This window comes from Scyliorhinus canicula, chromosome 14 (genome assembly GCF_902713615.1).
Source record: "Scyliorhinus canicula chromosome 14, sScyCan1.1, whole genome shotgun sequence".
NCBI lineage: Eukaryota > Metazoa > Chordata > Chondrichthyes > Carcharhiniformes > Scyliorhinidae > Scyliorhinus > Scyliorhinus canicula.
The window spans coordinates 96,912,430-96,936,885 of NC_052159.1; the positions used below are offsets into that span (position 1 = coordinate 96,912,430).

General features: G+C 49.1%; 1 protein-coding gene across 1 annotated transcript in view; it reads left to right on the plus strand.

Moving 5' to 3' along the window:
* Positions 1-24,456, plus strand: part of arhgap42a (Rho GTPase activating protein 42a) — a 505,650-nt gene that overhangs the window by 321,665 nt on the left and 159,529 nt on the right. Inside the window, exons 6-7 of the mRNA XM_038818093.1 lie at positions 5,062-5,172; positions 21,250-21,354. Of these exons, the coding sequence (XP_038674021.1) occupies positions 5,062-5,172; positions 21,250-21,354 (216 nt within the window). The remainder of the gene's footprint in view (positions 1-5,061; positions 5,173-21,249; positions 21,355-24,456) is intronic.

The window sequence follows — 24,456 nt, forward strand, 5'->3', positions numbered from 1 at the left end:
GTCTAATGTGGTCCGATGTTGTCCTATTCATCCGTACACTTGCCATAGGAATCTGATACAGCAACCTGACACAGTCAATAAAGCCCCGCCCAAATCCAAACCGTCCCAGTACCTCCCACAGATAATCCCATTCCACCCGATCAAAAGCCTTTTCTGCATCCATTGCGATCACTACCTCCACCTCCCTACCTTCTGGGGGCATTATGATCACATTTAACAGCCTTCTTACATTGGCCACCAACTGCCTACCCTTAACAAACCCCGTCTGGTCCTCCCCAATAACGTCCAGAACACAATCCTCAATCCTGGAGGACAAAATTTTGGCCAGCAGTTTGGCGTCCACATTCAACAGGGATATCGGCCTGTAGGACCCACACAGTTCCTGGTTCTTGTCCCGCTTCAGAATCAGCGAAATCATGGCCTGTGACATCGTCGGGGACAGTACCCTTCTTTCCCTTGCCTCATTGAACATCCTCATCAATACCGGCCCCAATATCCCAGAGAACGTTTTATAAAACTTCACTGGGTACCCATCCGGCCCCGGGGCTTTACCCGCCTGCATGGCCTTCAGACCCTCCACTGTCTCTTCCAACCCGATCGGGGCCCCCAGCACTCCTACCAGCTCCCTGTCCACCTTTGGGAAATTCAGCCCCCCCCCACAAGAAGTGCCTCATCACCTCCGGCCTCGTAGGGGGTTCCGACCTGTACAGCCTACTGTAGAAATCCCTAAACGCCTTATTCACCCTTGCTGAATCTCCAAACAGGTTCCCATTTCCGTCATTTAGTTTCCCTATCTCCCTTGCTGCCTTCCTCTTTCTAAGCTACTGTGCAAGCATTCTGCTGGCCTTCTCTCCATACTCGTAGATCGCCCCCGTCGCCTTTCTCAGCTGCTCCACTGCCCTCACTCTGGTTAACAAGCCGAACTCCACCTGTAGCCTCCACCGTCCCCTCAAAAGCCCTGCCTTTGGGGTCTCCGCATACCTATTATCGATCTGCAGTATCTCCTTAACCAGTCGGTCCATCTCTGCCCTGCCCACCTTCTCCCTATGGGCCCATATCGAGCTCCCCTCTGACCACCGCCTTCAGTGCTTCCCAGATCATCGCTGCTGAAATTTCCCCCACGTCGTTGACCTGCAGGTAGTTCTAAATATATTTCCTCAGCCGCTCGCACACCACTTCGTCAGCCAAAAGTCCCACATCTAATCTCCAGTGCGGGTGCTGGTTACTGTCTTTGCTAACCTGCAGGTCAACCCAGTGCGGAGCATGGTCTGAGATTGTGATCGTTGAGTATCCCATGTCCACCACCCCTGCTAGTAAAGCCCTGCTCAAAATGAAGTAATTGATCCGGGAGTACAATTTGTGCACGTGTGAGTAGAAGGAGAAAGTCCTCCACCCTCAGCTGCCCAAATCTCCATGGATCCAACCCCCCTCCCCTCATCTGCTCCATGAACCCTTTTAGTTCATTTGCCATTGCTGGCACCCTGCCTGTTTTCAAGCTTGACCGGTCCAAGCCAGGGTCAATAATTGTTGAAGTCCCCTTCCATGACCAACCTGTGCGAGTCCAGGCCCGGTATCTTCCACAGCATCCTCTTTGTAAACTCCACATCATCCCAATTTGGCGCATACACATTTACTAATACCACCTGCACCCCCTCCAGTTTCCCACTGACCATCATGTACCGAACTCCCACATCCGAAACTATTCTACCCTCCTCAAACACCACCCGCTTATTGATCAGGATTGCGACCCCTCTAGTCTTTGAATCCAGTCCCGAGTGAAAGACCTGATTGACCCAGCCTTTCCTCAATCTAATCTGGTCAGTTACTCTAAGGTGCGTCTCCTGCAACATTACAACATTCGCCTTCAGTTCCCTAAGATGCGCGAACACATGTGCCCTCTAACCGGCTCATTTAGCCTCGAACATTCCAGGTGATCAGCCTATTTGGGGGACTCATTGTCCCCCACCCCTTTGCCAATCAGCCATCCCCTTTTTTAGGCCTGCCTCCATCCCATGCTCCGCGCCTCCATTGGCCCGCCCCCAGGCTATCTCCGCCCCCAGCCTCCCCTCTGTCCCTTGGCCCAAGTCCCTCCCTCGTCAGCAGAACATTTCCCCCCACCCCCCCCGAGTAACAACATTCAGTAACTCAACCCCTCTGATAAGCCAAGCATATGCACACCCCCCCATTGCGCATTGTGAGCTAGCCCGCCCAGCTAGCTTGGTGGCCCCCCATCCCTGGCGCCGGATAGTCGCCCACCTATTGTTCCCTCCCCAACCTCCGCCCCGCTCATACAAACATACTCCAACATCAAACAATCCCCACACAATTGCACGACAGAAAAACACCAACATCTAAACAAGCACACCTCCATCCCCCAACAGTGCAAATTCACTCAGCTCTGCCACCGGTCCAAAATCAATACAGAAGACATTACAAACAGCTTCCATAAAACAAAAAACAAGAAACTTTTTAAAAAAAGAACAGAGAAACGAAAAGAAAAAGAAAACATGAACGCTGCAGCAAAGTTCAAAAGTTCTCAGTCCACCACCAGTCCTTTCCTTTTCATGAAGTCCAGCACATCCTCAGGCGACTCAAAATAAAAGTGCTGTTCCTCGTACGTGACCCGGAGACGGGCCGGATACAACAGTCCGAACTTCACCTTTTTCTTAAAAAAGATCAACCTAATCTGGTTGAAGCCTGCTCTTCTCTTGGCCACCTCCACACTCAGGTCTTGGTAGACGCGCAGGATACTATTGTCCCACTTACAGCTCAGTGTCTGCTTGGCCCATTGTAGAATGCGCTCCTTATCCACGTATCTGTGGAATCTCACCACCATTGACCTCAGGGAGGTCTCCCAATCGCGGCTTCCTCACGACTGCTCTGTGAGCCCTGTCCACCTCCAAGGGTCGGGAGAATGGTCCATCCCCCAGCAGCTTCTCAAACATATCTGCGATATATGCCCCAGCATCCACTCATTCGGACCCCTCCGGGAGCCCAACGATTCTCAAATTCTGCCGGCGGGACCTATTCTCTAGGTTCTCCACCTTCTCCATGAGCTTCTTCTGCTGGTCTCTCAGCATCCCCACCTCCAACTCCACCGCAGTTTGATGTTCCTCCTACTCAGCCAGCACCTTCTCCACCTTCTGGATCGCCTGATCTTGGGCATCCAATCAAAGCTCCAGCCGCTCAATCGCCTCTTTTATCGGGTCCAGCAGTCCTGTTTCTGCTTAGCAAAGCCTTCCTGAATAACTTGCGTCAGCTGCTCCATTGACCGCTGGGTCAACAAACCAGATGTCCAGTCCTCCGCCAGGCTGTCTCCCGCTGCATCTTCAGCCCAAGCCTTCGCTGTCTTTCTGTTTCTACCTTTATGAGCACTTCTAGTCCTTCTCTCCATGCACTGATGTGGGAATTCAGCACACAATTGCCTCTGTCTTCAGTTTTACAGTTCAAGTCCAGTAGAAAATTGGGGGAAAAGGTCCAAAAGTCCGACCCGAGCGGGAGCCACCAAATGTGTGACTTACTCCTTCATAGCCGCCACCGGAAGTCCAGGAGCTCTATTTATCACCTCTTAATAAATCTCTCAGTCCTCCTTTGCTGAATTCTGAACTGTCTCCAATACTCGGGCTTGGTACTTTTTGTACCAACTTTATATGACTCTTCTTTCGATCTAATATTACCCTTAATTTATTTTGTGAGCCATGGTTGGGCACTTTTCTTGTGTTTTTGTGACAGAAAGGTTTAGTTTTAGGACCTTAGTTACAGATCAGACTTCTTCACCCTCCCTGCTATAATGTTAAGGTCACTGTTCCCTAAAGAAGCTGGCACAACAAGATTATTAATTAACCCCTTCTCATTGCATAAAACCATATATAGAATAGCATCTTCCTCAGTTGGTTCCACATCGTCCTGGTCTAAAACAAATTCTCTTCTATGGATATTGGTCTCAGTCCTGCTGTAGTGTAATCCGAATCATTGCCTATCTTCAAAATCCTGTTCAGCCTTTGGGCAAATACCATTTCAACATCTCTCTTAACACCAAGTAAAATATTTCCAAACTAAGCCGCACAAAATCGAAAATTGATGCTATTTTTGTAGGTTTAGCAGTTGTTAATGTGAACCGTGCAAATTAATTCAACATTTACTTCATTCTCATATTATGGTAATTTACCTGTTTGTCATGATGTGGTGATGCCGGTGTTGGACTGGGGTGAGCACAGTAAGAAGTCTTACAGCACCAGGTTAAAGTCCAACAGGTTTGTTTCAAACACGAGCTTTTGGAGCGCTGCTCCTTCCTCAGGTGAATGAAGAGGTATATTCCAGAAACATTTATATAGACAAAGTCAGACATGCCAGACAATGCTTGGAATGCGAGCATTTGCGGGTAATCAATTCATTACAGATCCAGAGATAGGGGTAACCCCAGGTTAAAGAGGTGTGAATTGTCTCAAGCCAGGACAGTTGGTAGGATTTTGCAAGTCCAGGCCAGATGGTGGGGGATGTACCTGTTTGTCAACACCTGAAGAAAGAAAACAGAGGTGAACAATTCAGGTGCAAACCCTAGGCGATTACTTGAAAATAAACCAGGCCCCTTGTGATGAACATAACAAAAAGAACACACAAAAAGCAACAGAAATGATTAAGGGGTATAATAGCCTTTGACAACTTGAAAATGAAATGAAATGAAGATCGCTTATTGTCACGAGTAGGCTTCAATGAAGTTACTGTGAAAAGCCCCTAGTCGCCACATTCCGGCACCTGTCCGGGAAGGCTGGCACAGGAATCGAACCATGCTGCTGGCCTGCTTGGTCTGCTTTAAAAGCTTGTTTCGGTTGTTGTATAAATACATGTGAATACATGATTTTAAAAAGCAAGAAATAGTTAAAATTATGCTAATGACATACTAATTACAAAAGTCAATCTGGAATTATATTGGAGGATACGCCAAAACCTATTTTCAACTATTTATGCGCCAGCATTCAATCTGATGAACTTCAAACTTTTGAGGTTTTGATTGATGTGAATTAGTTTTCTGAACAAAATAAAAATTCTTTCTGTTTACAGGCTGACACACAAATTGACAAGGAACGACAGAATTTTTATGAAGCTTCATTGGAGTATGTGATCAAAGTACAAGAAGTTCAGGAAAAGAAGAAATTTGAGTTTGTTGAACCTGTAAGTCATAGAATCATGAAATGGTTACCGCACATGTGTTGACTTTTTGGCCTATTGTGTCTGTACTAGTCCTCTAAAGCAGCAATTCACCATAGTTCTGCAATGGTTTCCTTTCGAGTTAATGATCCAATTACCTTGTGAAAACTTCAATTGACGTTGCCTCCACCACAGACGCAGGCAGTGCATCCCCAATCCTAACCATGCACTGCATGAACAAGCTTTTCTTAAATATTGCCATTGTTTCTCTTCCCAGTTAACTTAAATTGATGACTCTGTAGTTCTCAATCCTTACATCACTGGGAATAGTTACTCGCTGTGTGCTCTGTCCAGACCCCACATAATTTTGAATCTCAAATCCCTTGTCAACCTCCTCTTTTCCAGAGAAAAGAATTCAAACTTCTCCATAACTGAAGTTCCTCACACCTCAAACCCTTCTCATGAATATTTCCTGCATCCTCTCAAATGCCTTCTCATCCTTCACAAAGTGAGATGCCCAGAATTGGACGCAATATTCCAATTGATGCTGAAACTGCGATTTATATAGGATTAACATAATGTCCTTGCATTTGTAACTTATAGCCCTATTCATAAAGCCCAGGATACTGTCTACTTTATTAACCATTCTCTGACCCTGTTCTACCACCTTCATTGACTTATGCATATATACACCAAGGTCCATCTCTGCACCCCCTTTAGAATTATGTCTTTTATTTTATATTAGGGTAAGTTTGCCAGGTCTGCCTGCCACGTGAATCATCGCATGCAGACCAGACAATTTGACAGACCAGTGAAATGTTTGTTGACCTCGGATGGGAATTTCTGGTCTTGAGGTGGGCGGGACCAGAAAGTGACATCCATTCTCTTTCTGAGTTCTTCCTATCAAAATGAATCACTTCAAACTTCTCTGAATTAACTTAATCTGTCACCTATCCATCCATTCCACAAACTTGAGTATGTCCTTTGATATTCTGCACTGTACTCATGGTTCACAATACTTCCAAATTTTGTATGAGCCACAAATTTTGAAATAGCTTCCTGTACACCAAGTTCTAGGTCATTAATATATATGAGGAGGAGCAGGGTCTGAACACCACTGTGGAGAACTCCACAGTAAACCATCCTCCAGTTCAAAAACAGCCATCCACCACCATTCTTTGTTTCCTGTCACTTAGCCAATTTAATATCCATGTTGTTAGTGTCCCTTGTATTTAATAAGCTCTGACTTTGTTCACAAGTCTTATACAGCACTTTATCAAATGTGATTTGGAAGCAAATGTAGACTGCATCAACAGCAATGCCCTCATCAACACTCTGTTATTTCATTTAAAAATCTCAAGCAAGTTAAACATGATTTGCTCTTAAATCCATGGTGGCTTTCTGTAATTAGCCTGCATTTACCTAAGTGATTAAGTTTGTCCTGAATTATCATTTCTAAAGCTTCCTCAGCACTGAGGTCAGACTGACTGGCCTGTAGTTGCTGAGCTTATCTTTACAGCCTTTTATAACAAAGTGTAAGTAGAGCAATTCTCTACTCCTCTGGCTCCATTTTCCAGTCTGCGGAACATTGGAAAATTATGGCAATTGCCTGCACCATTTCTGCTCATACTTCCTTCAACATCCTTTGATGCATCTGATCTAGTCCTGATGCCTTATTAACTTTAGGTAAAGACAGCTTATCCAAAATGTCCCCCTCATTAGTTTTAAATCCTCAAGTGTCTGAACTACTTTCTGTTTCAACATGACTGGGCAGCATCTTCTTCCTTGGAAAAGACAAGCATAGTATTTATTTGATATCTCAGCCATGCGTAAATCTCATTTTGGTTCCTACTTGGCCGTAAGAATCCTCTTGCCATTTTTTTACTATTTATATGCTGCTAGAAAACTTTTGGATCCATTTTATGTTTGCTGCCTGTCTCTTTTCCTACTATCTCTTTGCTTCCCTTATTTGCTTCTTCAATTTCCTTCTATATTCAAAGTGATTCTGAATTATATTAGTCTCCTAATATCTCCTCATTACCAGCCTATTTTTTTTTGGCTGCCTGGTGGTTACCTGTTTTTTTTCTCCCTACATATTCTTTAAGTTGTGGAGTGACTACGTCAATAAACGTGCTATATACAAAGCTCTCAACCTTCAGCGATTGCAACACATTGACACCAGCTGCCGTTCAAACACCAAAACATTTCCTGCACATGTACGTTCCTACATAGAACAATATGTGTACTCCGGGGGTCAGAGCTGCCCGACTATTCCTTGATATGTTATAAAACTTAATAGTCAAAATAGAGTCACCTGCTACTCACTCCTCCTTCTGCTGTCACTTAAAAATAGAGAGATTAATTAAAATGCTTTCGTGAATTTCTATCATTAAATAAATTGGTCGGGATTCTCCGTTGGCTGGCGATTGGGTGAAGAATCGGTTCCGACACCAGATTTTCAGCGGGCACCGATTTGAGGCCAAATCGCAATTCTCCGTCACCTCGACAGGAGCGTCAATGCGGTCCAGAATGCACGTACAGTAAACACCGATTGCATGTCATTAGTGGCCTGACCCAGTATTCTCTGGGGCCTCTGCGATTCTCCACCTCCAATGGGCTGAGTTCCTGACGGCGCGGTTCACTTGCGCTTTTAAAAATCATGAAAGGTAGGAGGTGGGACACAGAAGCGCAAGCGTGGGCTGCCCCCCCCCCCCCCCCCCCCCCCCCCCCAGCCTCCATTATATCCCCTACCACCCAAGCGGCCACCACACGCCGGCAGCCCACATGGGGCAATGCCCACTGAAGCCCCAACGAGGGCAATGGGCGGGGACACGGTGCTTACCGGTGGCTGGGGCAGTGCCAGCTGACGGTATTCCTGGCATCAGGGACAGGCACCAGAGGCCTCCATGGTCCCGGCCAGTGATGGGGCCAGGGGTGCAGGAATGGGGAGGGGCCATGCAGGGGTGGAATCGCAGTGCTAACCGGGGGCACTATGTAATCCGGTCGACCTGGTTGGCCACGGGAGTACGCAGCATGCCAACATTTCGGCCTTTCACCCTACAGACAATGGATATTGGAATTCAACTAGCAGTGGTTACCTTCCTGCTCGTCGCTGCAGCCCTGTGGGATGTCCTGCAGCTGTATGTGCTGGTGCTGCTCGAGGAGGAGGAAGCTGCAGCAGCAGAGCTTTCCGCAGAGGAACAGGAGGCAGCTGCCCAGGATGGGATCTCACAGACCTCAGTGCACAGGTGCATCCGTGCCATCATAGAGGCCCTATATACCCAGGCGGCTCAATAAATCCACTGCAATGTGGACCGAGCCACGAGCATGCTGGGCAGCGGGGTTCGCCGCCATCGAAGGATGCCCCGGGTCCAAAAGGGGTCCGCTCGATTAACGTGCAGCTGATATGTGACCATCAGCAGCGCTTCATATATGTCTGCGCCCAATACCTGGGCAGTGTGCACAACGCCTTCACCCTGGCGCACCCAACAATTCGTGATATGTTCGAGATGCCCCCTCCCCACCCCGGCTGGGGGATGAGAAGGGGGGGGGGGAGGGGGGGGGGTTATCCACTGCGGTCGTGGCTGATGATGCCTATCTAGAGGCCACAGACCGTTGTGGAGACCCACTACAACAACGCCCATAGAGCGACCAGGGGCATGATCAAACGGTGTTTCGGCCTCCTGAAGATGCAATTCAAGTGCCTGGACCACTCTGGAAGGGCCATCCAGTACGATGCTGAGAGGGTCGCCTGCTTTGTGGTGGCTTTCTGCATTCTCCATAACATCGCGCAGCAGAGGGGTGCCGTGCTGGAGGAGGAGAACGCCAGTCCTCGTCCGATGAGGAGGATGTGGGGGAGGTGGAGGATGGGCAGGACATGAGCCCAAGTAGCCATGGGAGGCCGCACAGCGTGTACAAGATGCTCAATCGCCCCCAGGTTCACTAACTAGACGGGGGTGGGGAGGGAGAACTGGCCAGGGGCACGGACACCGCATCTCACCCCTCACCCCCGCCAGCCTCTCCCTCGTCTGCAACTCCCTCCGTGATACATACCTGCTGCACTATGGGGTGGGGCCTTGGGTTGGCAGTAACACGAGTCTGGTCCATGGGATGGAGGATGTGACAACCTGCTCTGCGATGAGGTCTGGTGCTCCACATTGTTTGACAGCATCTGACTCCTGCCCACCGTCGTACTTTCCACCGTCCACCTGGGTGATCCCTGCTTGCAAGCTGGCCATTCATAGAACATAGAACGTACAGTGCAGAAGAAGGCCATTTGGCCCATCAGGTCTGCACCGACCCACTTAAGCCCTCACTTCCACCCTATCCCCGTAACCCAGTAACCCCTCCTAACCTTTTCGGACACTAAGGGAAATTTAGCATTGCCAATCCACCTAACCTGCACATCTTTGGACTACGGGAGGAAACCGGAGCACCCGGAGGAAACCCACACAGACACGGGGAGAACGTGCAGACTCCGCACAAACAGTGACCCAGTGACGAATCAAACCTGGGACCCTAGCGCTGTGAAGCCACAGTGCTATCCACTTGTGCTACCATGCTGTCCATTCGATCCTTGGGGTGACGGTGGTGGAGGTGAGGGGTTGGTGGGGGGAGGCTGGGGAGCCCAGGCCACCCACAACATCTGCCTATTCCCCCCCGAACTTCCACCCATTACTCCCCCACCCTGCGGCCAGCCGATACCAGCCCATCCCTCACACCCATCTGACAGAGCACTGGGGCAGGTTGTAACAGTGTGAACAGGTGTTTAATGTGGTAATGCAATAGAGATTTATGCCCTAGCCCCATAACTAGATACAGATTTGTGCCCTGCACCCTTGCCAACTTAACTAGTGTCTAATTTTCTGGCCTTACGGGTCCTAAAACTGCATCTTGGTGGATCCCCAGACGGCACATCAGGATGGAGGCAGCCTGCTATGATTCTCGCCCACGACCCGGTCCCCATTGACGGACAACGTCTGGGCTCACTGGGCCTGAATGGGCCCTGCTGTTGCTTGCATGTCCCAGGTGGCATGATGCTGCTGTGTTCTGTCTGTTGCCTACCAGATGCACCAGGGACGTGGGTGGGGGGGGGGGGGGTGGCGTTACTCCCCTGCGGGAGTCACCGGCACGTGCCCTATCCCTCCTCCTCCCTTGGGGTGCTCATGGCCCGCTGTGACTGGGCCATGCTCAGAAACGCCGCTGCAGTTTCCAGGTGGCTCTCACACATAGCTGCCTGTGAGGCGGCAACCCTGCTCTGGGCCTCGGCCTGCACAGAATGCCCCAGGCCCTGGACATGATGATCCATAGCCTAAATCGTCGCCCCCCCCCCCAATGTCTCCACCGTGGACGCCATCCGTGCGATGTGGCCTGAGTGGCACGCATGGTCAGCAGCACCTCCTGCTCCTGCATGCGGTTGGATTCCTCCAACTGCACCTGCCGGCACTGGATGGTCACCAACATTCCCTCATGTAGTCCTTGGCTCTGCAACTGCATCTCCACAATCGATGGGACTGTATGTTCCAGAAGCCCGAAATCCGCCTAAATGGCAGCTAGTTTCTGGGGTTGGCCTGCCCGCCCTCCGACTGTCCGCCACCTCATGCGTCCCTACCTCCACCTGCTAAACAGGATCAGCTGTGTGGTGCGCACCACAGAGTGTCCCAGGAGCCTCTTCACTAAAGTGCCCCACCGAGGTGAGTATCTCTGGGATGGTGGGAGGGTGTGGACAGCTCTGACGGGAAGTCAGTGTCATCCTCAGACTCGAACTCCAGGGTGTCCGGCATCTCAGGCAGAGGGCTGGCTGCCGAGCTGCTATCCTTTTCGCTGCTCACTCACGGGGGAGCTCCGGCTGCGGCACTGGCTAGAGATGGGGGACACCAGATGGGCTCACCCCATCTTCAGCAGGATCTGTAAGACACAAGATGCATCATCAGACCGCGGGCCAGGGGAGAGTGGGGGTGGTGGGGTTGAGCATGTGGGTAGGTGGGAGATCGTGAGGGTGGTGTGCAGGTGAGAGTAATGTGAGGTTGAGGGTGAGGGCAGTGTTAAGGGTGGTGGCCAGCATTGGTACCGACATGTGCCGCAGGGTGGGTTTTCGGCTGCCCTCAGGGGATTCGTTGTGGGTGTTGGGTGGGTGGTTGTCGGTTTAAGGGGTGCATGGGATGGTGATGAGATCTACCATAAGGAATTAGTGAGGTCTTGCGACACTAAAATTCAGTACAAATTTGAGTTAAACTTCTCGGATGCAGACAAGAATCTTTATTACCTCTATTTGATTACAATTGAGAGAAACTTAAATCTATTCTCAATACAGTCCGGCTAGCAAAAGGACTTAAAGAGAAGTAATTTGTACACAATTTAACATTCAAAATAAAACAGAAATGGTTTCTTGCTTACGGCAAAACAGCTTGCATTTAATTCAAGAGTTAGAGCGGAAACGTGAAAATATGAAAAATAGAAATAGCAAATAATTTCAATTAAAGTACAGGATGATCCCGGAATAAAGATGGCCGTACGGACCATCATGTTTATAGGAAATCTTATCAGTCTTGAGCCATCTATCTACACCTCTGTCGTCCTAATTGGTTTGGGTTAGAATCAGATGTATTTGATTCGACGGTTAGCTGTCAATCCTTAATGTGCAACATAAGTTCTGAATGTTTCATGTTTGAATATTTGTGTATGTTATGGAATGCTATTCTGTGCTATTATCAAGACTAGTTTCTTCTGGTTTTCTGCTGACTTTGCTTTATCCACATTATTGTTATGGGCCAGGGTTTAGAGAACCCCAAGTGTATCACGGAGTTCACCTGACCCACAACGTTTAATAGATTGTGGTATGGGGAGCACACAGCCCATTCTACAGGAGTGGTACAGCAGAAATGGAAAAGTAATTTTTGAAGCAAAACAATGTTTATTCTATGAACTCAAGTCATCCTTTTTGAAACATACAGTGAACATCTTAGCAACTATTAATTCAAATACAACCCCCAAAGAATATAACACTAAGTAATCATTAATAACTTCCCAAATAACATCCAGAAGACAGAAGAAACACCTTTCAACAGAAGCACATTAGGTTTACATTCACTACTGAGAACATTTATAATTCTGAATTCACCAAATGATCAAGAGATAGTCTTTTTTTTTTAAATAATTTTTATTGGAATTTTTTACAGAAAATATAAAACATAACGACAAACAATGAAATGCAACAAAATAACCCTTAATAACTGTAACACCCCCCAGACCGTATCGACGCATATATCACATCCCCCCCCCAACCCCAATGAACAACAAAAGAACTTAAAAATAAATTAAAATTAAATAAACAAACATAGTCATCGTCTCCCCCCCCTTTTCCCTCCCCCTTCCCCCCCTCCCCCCCGGGTTGCTGCTGCTACTGTCCCCGTACCCTATCGTTGAGCCAGAAAGTCGAGGAAAGGTTGCCACCGCCTAAAGAACCCTTGTACCGACCCTCTCAGGGCAAATTTGACCTTCTCTAGCTTAATGAAACCCGCCATGTCATTGATCCAGGTCTCCACGCTTGGGGGCCTCGCTAGGAGATAGTCTTTTGATGGCAGAGTTCAACAGTACACCTGCTTTGTCTGGCTTCAGCTCCAACACTGAAAACGAAACTAAAATACACCCAGCAGTAAACGGCCTAAAACAAAAGTAAAAAGCTGACAGACAGCCCAGCTCCACCTACTCTCTGACATCACTGCAGTAGTAAACACCCATTTCTTAAAGGTACTCTCACTACAGATATTTATATACAAACCCATTTATAAACACCCATTTCTTAAATGTATTCTCATAACATTATGAGGGGCAGCACGGTAGCATGGTGGTTAGCATAAATGCTTCACAGCTCCAGAGTCCCAGGTTCGATTCCCGGCTGGGTCACTGTCTGTGTGGAGTCTGCACGTCCTCCCCGTGTGTGCGTGGGTTTCCTCCGGGTGCTCCGGTTTCCTCCCACAGTCCAAAGATGTGCGGGTTAGGTGGATTGGCCATGCTAAATTGCCCGTAGTGTCCTAAAAAGTAAGGTTAAAGGGGGGGTTGTTGGGTTACGGGTATAGGGTGGATACGTGGGTTTGAGTAGGGTGATCATGGCTCGGCACAACATCGAGGGCCGAAGGGCCTGTTCTGTGCTGTACTGTTCTATGTTCTATGATGAACAATAGTGTCTTTATGTTGCTATGGTGCCTGCTTCATCCTTGATCAGATTACTGGTACAGCTCATGTCTTAATGTCAAACTGTCTTTCAAAATATGTTGGTTAGAACAATAGCTTATTCATCTTTGCTTAGTAAAAATGTTTTAATCTCCAATGAGTTTATGCATGTGTCAGGCTTATTGTGTCTCTGTTGAAGCTATGTGTTTTATCATGACCTGAGGTTATGAGTGCTGAAATCCTTACTTTAAAATGGGTATTAAAACTGGGGCTTAATATTTACACTAAATAGCCTTTTACCTATCAGATCTATCAGGAAATAGTCGATTCCTATCACATGATGGGGTTGGTGCCAGGAGCACAATGTTGTCAGCTCATCCTGGCCGCCTTGGTAAGTTTCGTCCAGCACTACTGGCCGGACAGGATGGTGTTACCCACTGCACTGACCACCTCTGCCATCTGTGCCCAGGCACGATGAACAGCAGCAGCTGGCAGCCTCCTTCCCAGGTCAGTTACAAGGTCGTCCGCCTCTCCTCCACCGCGTCCAGGAGAGTCTCCAGCTTTGTGTTGATGAATCTTGGAGACAATCTCCTTGTTGCCATCTTGTTTGCAGGGATGGTGTGGGTGGGGAGTGGTGTGTATATGCGGCTGCAACTTCTCAGCCTCCTGAGTGTCAATCCGTCGAATCCCGCACCATTTGTGATTGAAATTGTGTGTTCTATGTGGCGCCGGTGCTAGCCCCTGAACAGTAGCTGAATTGCTCCAGGTGCAGCGCTGGTTTTGCTGTCATGGTAGTCCACAAATTCTGCGCCAGTGGCAACACTTAGTCTCAGAAACAGAGAATCCAGCCCATTATTTTAATAAATTTCCAAGCTTCTAAGTCTAACTCCTTAACTTTGTAGAAAGAGAAATCAAGCAACAGTACTCACTGGGCAATCAACTCATGGCTTTGCTGTGATGTCACAGGTTTTTTTTTCTTCTTCCTCAATTCAGTGATCCTGACCTGCTCCATAGTTTCCAAACCAGTGACGTGCTGTTGCAATGTTTTCCTTAACAGTACGCCAGGATTTCTGCACTATACTGTTAACTGTAAGAAATTGCTCTTATATAGCAAATAAACAACATTTAACTATGTAGGGTTGAATTCTCCAGTCCCACCCACCGCAAGAACACCACCGGCGAGTCACGTAGAATGGAAAAATCCATTGACTTCAGGCGGGATTCTCTGGTCACCAGGTGAACGTGGCCGGAGAATCCTGCCCAAAATGCCAACATAAATAATAATTGGGTCCGGGGGAAGGGGGGGCTGAATAATTACAGGAGGGAGAAGAATTAGGTGATAATGTGGTGGAAGAAGGAGGAACTTGGTGGGTGACGTGGGAGGGTAGAATGTGTTGGAAGCCCTGCTAAACCTCAAATACAACAATCTTAAAATCTAAAAGTCATTGCACAGTTACGAAAACCTCAGGGGTCTCAGAACAGGTGGGCGGAGTTAATGACATTCCTCCTCTCCCTGCCTTTTCCTTTTACTGTTAACGTGCCCATGCTCCTCCTCACCCTGACATCTCCTGTTCTCAAGACAGAACCCTGACCCTTCCCTGACCTTTTGAGACCACCTCCTTTGCCCCCCCCACCACGAGACCATCCTCTATCCTCCCATGAGCCTTGCACCCTACCTGCTTCTTTAAACCCTTTGGACCAATTTCAGTAACTCACAGACCACACCCTTTTGACACACGTCGACAATGCACACTGCCCAGTGAGACATGCAGCCACCCTACAACGAGACCACGATGCATTGACCTTCTAATACGCCCTCGACTGTCTGGATTCCTTCCATGGGACTGCCTTCGAAATATGCCGTGGGCAGTCTGTCCTCCTTCCCAGGACAAATGTCCACTCTGCCCTTGCCCCCGCTTGTTCTCTTCCCCCCCCCCCCCCCCCCCCCCCCCCCCCCCCCCCCCCCCCCCCCCCTCCCACACACAAGGTCCTGTCTATGCTGCAGAATTCACTGCTGGTCCTGCCTTCCATAGCCAGCCTCTGGCCTATATATATGGTTGCAAAACCAAATGTTCTATTTTCTCACTGGTGGGGAAATTAATTTGCAGACTAATGAGCATTTGCAAGATTTATGCAAATAGGCTTCCCAAAATTGTTCATTGAGAAGTCCCAAGAACAAAATTCCAATAGGTTATCCCGATATTGGAAAACAGATACTTGGCATCTGCTAAATTAAGTTCCCCAGTCTCCATGATTCTTGCTGCTGAATGGACTGCAAGATTCCACCAGTTATAGTTCTGAGTTTTGCAAGTATGAGTTGTGATGTGACCATCAATTCACAAGACACGTGATTGGAAGGGAACAGTGGTTTTAATAGTCTTACAACAGAGCCTGCCTGCGACGAGATGAATTGGCAGGCAGGCTCACGACTGCAAAGCTTTATACTTCCGGTTAGTGGGAGGAGCCATGGGCAGAGCTAAGGGTGGAGCCCAGTACAAACTCCTCATCTCCCCCTATGGGCAGAGCTGCGCAACTGCTCGTATACCGAGCTTACAAGAACACAACACATACAATATACACAGTGTGAATTACTAGATTGTGATTCACCACATTCACCTTCTGTAAAAAATCAAGTCCAGCGGGGGAGATGGGCCTACAAATTGAGTCGGTCCGGCGGTCGAGTCGTCCTCAGAGATCTGCGAACCACCAAGGTTGCAGCCTCTTCTGGTGGCTGGGTGGTAGCGGTCGGCGAGGGTACCATGGCGGACTCCGGGGGTGATTCGGACCGAGCTTCGTACCCGACTGGTTCGACTGGTGACGGGGAGCGCTGGAAAACCATAGGCGCGGGGCGCGGAGCATGGGGAATGAACCTGCAGGCGTGGGGGGTTGGGTGGGGTGTAGTGTGAGGGCTCCCTCGACGGTAGTAGCGTCGGAGCTGGAACCTGCAGGCTCCAGGTCCCGGAGGGAAACAGTGTCCTGACGGCTGTCAGGGTATTTAATGAACGCATATTGAGGGTTTGAGTGGAGTAGGAGCACTCAATCTATGAGTGGGTCAGTTTTGTGGGTCCGGACGTGCTTGCTTCCGGAGGTGAACAGGGCCTGGTGTCTTCAACCATGCTGGGAGCGAAACCCCTGTGGTAGTGCCCCTGGAAAAAACAAATAGCCGCTCGTGAGGGGTCTAGTTGGTGACCTAATAGCATGGAGCGCGTCGGGGAAGACCTCCTGCCAATGGGAGGTTGGGAGCTTCCTGGACCGGAGGGTCAGTAGGACGGTCTTCCAGACTGCCGCGTTCTCCCTCTCCACCTGCCCGTTCCCCCTGGGATTGTAGCTGGTAGTCCTGCTCAAGTCAATGCCCGGGCCGAGCAGGTACTGACCCAGCTCGTCGCTCATAAAGGACAAACCCCTTTCGCTGTGTACATAACTGGGGAAACCAAACAGGGTGAAGATGCTGTGCAGGGCCCTAATGACTGTGTGGGAGGTCATATCAGGGCACGGGATAGCAAAGGGGAAGCGGGAGAACTCGTCTATTACGTTTAGAAAGCACACATTCCGATTGGTCGAGGGGAGTGGCCCTTTGAAATCGATGCTCAGGCGTTCAAAGGGCCGGGAGGTCTTTACCAGGTGTGCCCTGTCTGGTGTATAGAAGTGCGGTTTGCACTCCGCACAGATCGAGCAATCCCTGGTGATGGCTTTTACCTCCTCGGTGGAGAAAGGCAGATTTCGGGCCTTGACGTAGTGGGCGAGGCGGGTGACCCCCGGGTGGCAGAGGTCATTGTGGAGTGGGGGCAAGGGCCCGCCGAAGCTGAGTGTGAAACTTTTGCGGTTGCACTGGAAGTCGAGTCCCAGTAAGAGTGGGGCGCAGAGTTCGGGGAGCACGTATAGTTGGAAGTTAGCGTAGCTAGTGCCCTGGATCGTTAGGGTTGCGGCGGTGCGCCCTTGGAGGCGAACGGAGTGTGAGCCCGAAGCGAGGGATATAGTTTGCCGTGCAGGGAAAATAGGGAACGAACATCGTCTTACCAGATCTGGATGTACGAAGCTCTCGGTGCTCCCGGAGTCAAAGAGGCACGGTGTCCTGTACCCATTGATTTTAACGGTCATCATTGAGTTGCGGAGGTGCTTTGGACGCGTCTGGTCCAACGTGACCGCGCTGAGTTGCGGGTAGTTGGCGGCTCGATCAGCTGTGCTGGAGTGGCCCCGTGATGACTGCCCTCTGAGTTCGTAGTCGTCGAGGTGAGTTTCAGAGTTTGAAGAGGATGGATCCCAAGATGGCCGCCCCCGTGGATCACACATGGCGGGAGGCGAGGAAGATGGCGCCCAAGATAGCGGCCCCCATGAGTCGCACGTGGTCGGTCGCGTGGAGGGGGTTGCCAAGATGGCGGCCCCCATGAGTCGCATGTGTCGGGTGGGGCGGAGTTGGAGTACAGGCCGCAGCATTTCGGTGCCTGCGGGCCTGTGAGTTTTGGAAACGAGTGCTCTGGGCTGCGGGGGAGTTTGGAGAGGGGGGGTTTCTTCACCAGGCAGACCCGGGCATAGTGTCCCTTGCGACCGCAGCTGCTGCAGGTCGTGTGCGGGCCGGGCAGTACTGCCGTGGGTGCTGGGGCTGTCCGCAAAAATGGCACACGTAGTGGGTGGGTGGCCGTGCAGCGCAGGCCTGGGGCAGTCGGGGGCCCAGGGGCAGTCGCTGGTCGGGGGCCCAGGATGAGGTTGCTTGGTCCGCGGGGAATGAGGTAAGGCTGCGGAACGAGATCTCCATGGTAGTCACCAATTCTACAGTGTCCTCCAAATTCTGGGCTCCTTTTTCAAGCAACCGCTGGCGCACATAGTTTCACCTGAGCCCTGCCACGTACACATCTCTGACGGCGAGCTCCATATGCTGTTCGGCTGATTCAGCTTGGTGATCCAACGACTCCGCGGGGCGCTGGCGGCGGGTCGTAAAAATGTGGCGCGCGTAGACCTCGTTGATGGGCCTCACGTACATTCGATCTAGCATGGCTAGGGCCCCTGTATACGAGGTAGTACTGTTAAGTTGAGTAGATATACGGTGGCTTACCCTTGCGTGCAGTAGACTGAGTTTCTGCTCCTCTGTAGTTTCTGATGTGCTCGATTCAGCCAGGTAGGCCTTGAAACATCGGAGCCAGTGTTGAAAAATTTATTTTGCCTCTGCAGCCTGCGGGTCGAGTTATAGTCGATCAGGTTTGAGGGCTGATTCCATAGTCGTTTTCTTCAAGTTTCCTGAGACTATTAAATTGATGTGACCATCAATTCACAAGACACGTGATTGGAAGGGAACAGTGGTTTTAATAGTCTTACAACAGAGCCTGCCTGCGACGAGATGAACTGGCAGGCTGCAAAGCTTTATACTTCCGGTTAGTGGGAGGAGCCATGGGCGGAACCATGGGCAGAGCCAAGGGTGTAGCCTAGTACAAACTCCTCATCTCCCCCTATGAGCCGCGCAACTGCTCGTATTCCGAGCTTGCAAGAACACAACACATACAATATACACAGTATGAATTACTAGATTGTGATTCACCACAAGTTGGTTGAGTAAGGTCAATATTTTAGCTATTGCATGATATTTGATACCATCCCCCAATCATTGGGACTTGACTTAGGTACTACTTGTGAGTGAGAAACATGGTGGCGCAGCGGTTATCACTGCTGCCTCACGGCCCTGAGGACCAGGGTTCAATTCCGGCCGCAGGTTACTGTCCATGTGGAGTTTGCACATTCTCCCCATGTCTGCGTGGGTTTCAGCCCCACATCCCAAAAAGATGAATTGGCCACACTAAATTGCCCCTTAATTGGAAAAAAAAATTGGATACTCTAAATTTATTTTAAAATTTTTTTAAAAAGATACCATTCGTGAACTTTCAGACAAGCCGTTTAAATAAAGCCCAATCATGTGTACACAAAATAACCCATAGTAGAATCAAAGTGGGGCATTATTCCGCCCTGAATGAACATAATCAAGAATTGATTACCTAGATTGAATGATTCTTCTTTTGATTTACTTTTATGGTAGCTTGCTGTAATTAATTTAACTTCAAAAATAATCCATTGGATGTGAAATGCTTTGGGCGATCCTGAGGATACAATAAGGTGTTACCATACATAAATCCAAGCCAGTTATGTCTTTCTTGTTGCTAAAAGTTAACTAAAACTATCAAAAACTGAAATTGACTACATACTGTATGCAAAATATCCTTGTGACACGTTACTTCCTGTTAGTGGAGCTGGACCAAATTGCAGGAGTCACAAGGACACAAGGTCTATAATTAATCTGAAGTTGAGTACAGAAACAAAACTGCCTATATTTACAAATGGTATCAAATGTCAGTGGGGCAGATTTCAAACAATTAAGAACAGGAAAACCAATTATCATGAGAATTGCTGAAATTGGGCTGAAGAGTGGCAAATGTAATTTAAGATAGACGTATGGAAAGTGATAAAGTTTTATCAAGGAAATAAATGGGATTTTAAAATAAACACCTCTAGACCGAAGGATGAAACAGCAAGTATCTGGTGGATAGCTCACTGAAATTTAACAGCACAGTGAGTGGTAGCTTAAAGTGAATGGATCTTGAGATATAGAGTATAAATCACGTGAATAGAGATGGATCTGTGCAAGACACATCTCTGATCACAACTGTGTGTCATTTAGGTTGCTGCACTATGCCAAAATCTGAGCATTAGCAGCAATGCAGAATAAAGCGCAACCAAGCTGATACCTATCTTAAGATAACTGAACTATGAGGAGGGATTGAAGAGACAGATTGTTTGCTTTGGAGAATAGAAGATCCAGGGAGCTGTTAAGATCTTTAAGGGAATAGAAAAATTATTTGCCATCATCCCTATTTCCAAGAGGGAACTTGTAGAGAGTTTAGATTTAACGACTTTACAAAAGAGGGTGGTGGATGTTTAGAATAAAGAAACGTTATGGAGTTCGGACTCCATTGCCAACATCTAATCTTAATCTAACACCGCAAAAACTGGTCACTTATTCATGGCTGTTCGTGGGACCTTGGTGTGCACAAATTGGTTGCGGGTTTTCCCTATAGATATGGCCACACTTTAGAAATATCTTATTGGTTGAAGGTTTTTAGGATCTGAAGATCGTGAAAGGTGTTGCGTGAAAGTTTGTTCTTTTAATGTGAACACAATGAACTTTGCAAGTGACACATCATTCAAGTCATTATTTTTATTTGGTATGAATGATTTGATTTGAATTTGAATAATAATAGCCTTTATTGTCACAAGTAGGCTTACATTAACACTGCAATGAACTTACTGTGAAAAGCCCTTAGTCGCCACATCCGGCGCCTGTTCAGGTACACTGAGGGAGAATTCAGAATGTCCAATTAACATCTTTCGGGACCTGTGGGAGGAAACCGGAGCACCCGGAGGAAACCCACGCAGACACAGGGAGAACGTGCAGACTTCGCACACATAGTTCCCCAAGTCGGGAATCGAACCTGGGACCCTGGAGCTATGAAGCAACAGTGCTAACCATTGTGCTACCATGCCGCCCATATAACACGCTGCATTACAAATTCCATCGGCTTCATTGTATTTGATATATGTGGAGCACCTCACACTTTAATTAGTAAAATTAATTCTTATCTGTAATGTATGGAAGTTTTTTGTTTCAACAGTTTTTAGTGATAACATTTGAAATAATTGAATCATTCTGGAAAATTGGGTACTCTATATTTCCTATGAAAATGTGAAAACAATGCCTGTTAATCCTTCTGATGATATTTATAATTATTTTTTTTAATGATGGATAAATAAATACTATTTCAAATATACATTGCCCCAGAGCATGGGGTAGGGTGGGGGCTGGGGAATGGAAGCACGGCAGAGTAAATCTTATGCAATACTGTCTTTTTTTATTAATTGTTCTGTACAAATCTGCTTATTTTTCGACAGCTGTTGGCATTTCTTCAAGGGTTATTCACATTCTACCATGAAGGTTATGAGCTTGCACAGGAATTCGCACCTTACAAACAGCAGCTACAGTACAATCTGCAAAATGTAAGGTACCTTCTATTACAAAACATGGTGAAAAGTTTAGATCAGTGGCGCAGGAAGGGCGGCACAGTAGCACAGTGGTTAGCACTGCTACTTCACGGCGCTGAGGACCCGGGTTTGATCCTGACCCTGGTCACTGTCCGTGTGGAGTTTGCACATTCTCCCCATGTCTGTGTGGGTCTCACCCCCCCACAACCCAAAGATCTGCAGGCTCGGTGGATTGGCCACACTAAAATTGTCCCTTATTGGGAAAAAAGAATTTGTTAATCTAAATTTATAAAAACAATGATCAGTAATGCAGGATAATACCATGATTGAAAAAGAGACAAATCTGGCAATAGCGATTAGTGATGCCAAGCTTGTTTTTTTTAAGCTTGAAGCTTTCAACAAGAAAGAATAACTTGGGAGGCAAGGAATTCTGCAATATTCAAGCTCTTGGGAAACAATGAAAAGATTAAGGAAATATGCATTTGCTTCAATTTTCACCCAGTAAGGATGTTACTCCCTTTCATCATTTAGTCTTCTTCATCCACCATCTTGCCCCTCCGTGTGCCATTGTGAATCCTTGTATGTAGAAAATTACCCCCCCCAAACGCCTTGCACAACCCTTTCTCCTGCATTTCTCCCTTGTCTTCGTCAGGCCACCCCGGTCAAACATCTAGGGCGGGAATTCTTCGTCGGCTGATGCCGGAATTGGGAAATGCGATTGGGCGGAGAATTGGTTCCGATGTCGAAATCGAAGTGGCCGCTAGTGTCATGCAAAATCACAATACCGTTGTCTCGGCAGTGGCGACAATGCGACGCACGTAAAGTAAACAATCTTCGCATTTCATTAGCGGGCCTGACCTGGTATTCTCCAGGACTTCTGCGATTCTCCGCCTCCATCGGGGTGAATTCCCGAAGGGAGGTTCACTTGCGCTTTTAAACTGGCGCTATGGCTGATGAGGGAGTGAGAAGAAATAGGATACAGAGAGGTGCGACTGTGGGATGCTGGGCTGGTCACTGGCTGGGGTGGAGGGGCCCTGCTAGGGGAGAAGGGGGTTGGTGATGGGGGAATGGGCTGTGTGACTGGGATGAACCTCAGGGGACTAGGGCGGTGTCCAGGCATGAACCGACAGTGCCGCAGCCTGCAAGGCAGCTATCTTACTGCACACCCCACTGACCACCCATCTTGGTCCCTGGTCTGCAGAGTGACACCGGCCATATGGGTACCCCCACCCCACCACCCCCCGCACCCCAGCCCCCACTCTCCACACCACCATCCCTGCATCCCAACCTTCACCATAACCCCAACCAAAATGGCCACCACCTGCAGTCCAGGCATCTGGCGGCCCACACAGGGCAATGTCCACTGTATCCTGTACGAGGTCACCGGATGGTGCCAGGTCTGTGCCCGATAAGTAGGCAATTTGCACGATGCCTTCATCCTGGCACATCTGATGATTCCCAGCCTCTTCGAGACATTCCCCCGGCTGTGTGCTTGGCTCCTGGATGATGGGGATTATCCACTACGGTCATAGCTGATGACCCCTATCCGAAGTCCGCAGACCAATGAGGAGACCCGCTACAATGACGCCCTTGCAGCAACCAGGAGTGTGATCGAGTGGTGTTTAAACATCCTGTAGATGCAGTTCGAGTGCCTGGACTGCCCTGGAGGGACCCTCCTGTATGGCGCTCGGAGGGTCACCCGAATCGTGGCGGCCTGCTGTGTCTTCCACAACATCGTGCAGCATGGGATGGACAGTGCTCACAATGGGACTTCTCACCGTCCACCTGGGTGATGCCTGCATGCTGGATGGCCATCCCACCACACGGTCCCATCAAATCCCTGATGTGGCGAAGCTAGGGATGGAGGGGGGAGGTTGGGGAGCCCAGCACACCTATTCCACCCCCCCTCTGCCCCCCCTCTCTGGCCAGACCGGACCAGCCCTCCACTCACACACATCGGACAGCACCCAGGCTGGTTGTAACAGTGTGAACAGGTGTTCAATGTGAACAAATATATACAAATACATGTCCTGGCCCCTATAACTAAACGGTGCCCTGCACCCGTTACAACTTAACTGGTGTCTAACATTCTGGCTTTACGGGCCCTAACACTACATTTTGATGGATCCCCGGACATCAGGTGTGGAGGCGGCCTGCTGCAATTCCCACCCTGCGACCAGGGTCCACATCGGTGGCTGTCTTCTGGGATGATGTTGCCTGGATGGGACTGGCTGCTTCTCGTTAATCCCAGGTGATGTGGTGCCGCCCTGTTCTGCCTGCTGCCCAGCAGATGTGCCAGGGACAGGAGGAGGAGGTGGATGGAGAGTCTGAGATGTTCCGACACCTCCTTGAGTCACAGCACAGGCCCCATTACTCCTGCTCTCTCGGGGTTCCTGATGGCCCCCGGGGTACTCCATGGGACGAGGGTGCGAGTAGAGCTATCCCCTAAGACACCCCTGCTCCAGTCCTGGAGGCCCGCTTTCATCTTGGCAATGGTCTGCATGCTCGCTGCCATGGAACACAGGGAGCGGACCACCTCCGTCTGGGACTGTATACTGTGACTGTGCCACCACCTTCTGGGTCTGTGCCACATCAGCCAATGTCTGCGCTTCTCCCTCTGGGACTGGGCCATCTCCCTCTACGTCTACGACACATCGGCAATGCCACCGACCCTCTGAGAAATGGCCTGTTGTGACTGGGCCATGCTCAGGAGCGTCACTGTAATATCCAGGTGGTTCTGGCACCTGGCTGCCTGTGAGAGGGCAGCCCTGTCCTGGACCCGGATTGCCCCAGGCCATGAGATGCTATTCCATATAAAAAACCCATACCCCCAAGGCCTCCACCATGGTTGCCACCTGTGAGATGTTACCCTGTGTGGCACACGTGGTCGTCACCACCTCCTGCTGCTGCACACAGTTGGACTTCTCCACCTGTGCTTGCAAGTGTTGGATGCTCGCCGACAATCCCTCATATAAGACCTGGCTCTGCGACTGCACCTCAACAACCAATGGAACCGTCCGTTCCAGAAACCCAAAACCTGTCTGAACGGCAGCTAGTCCCTGGGGACAGCCCACCACCCAACCGTCAGCCCCCTTGGGTGTTCCTACCTCCACCTGA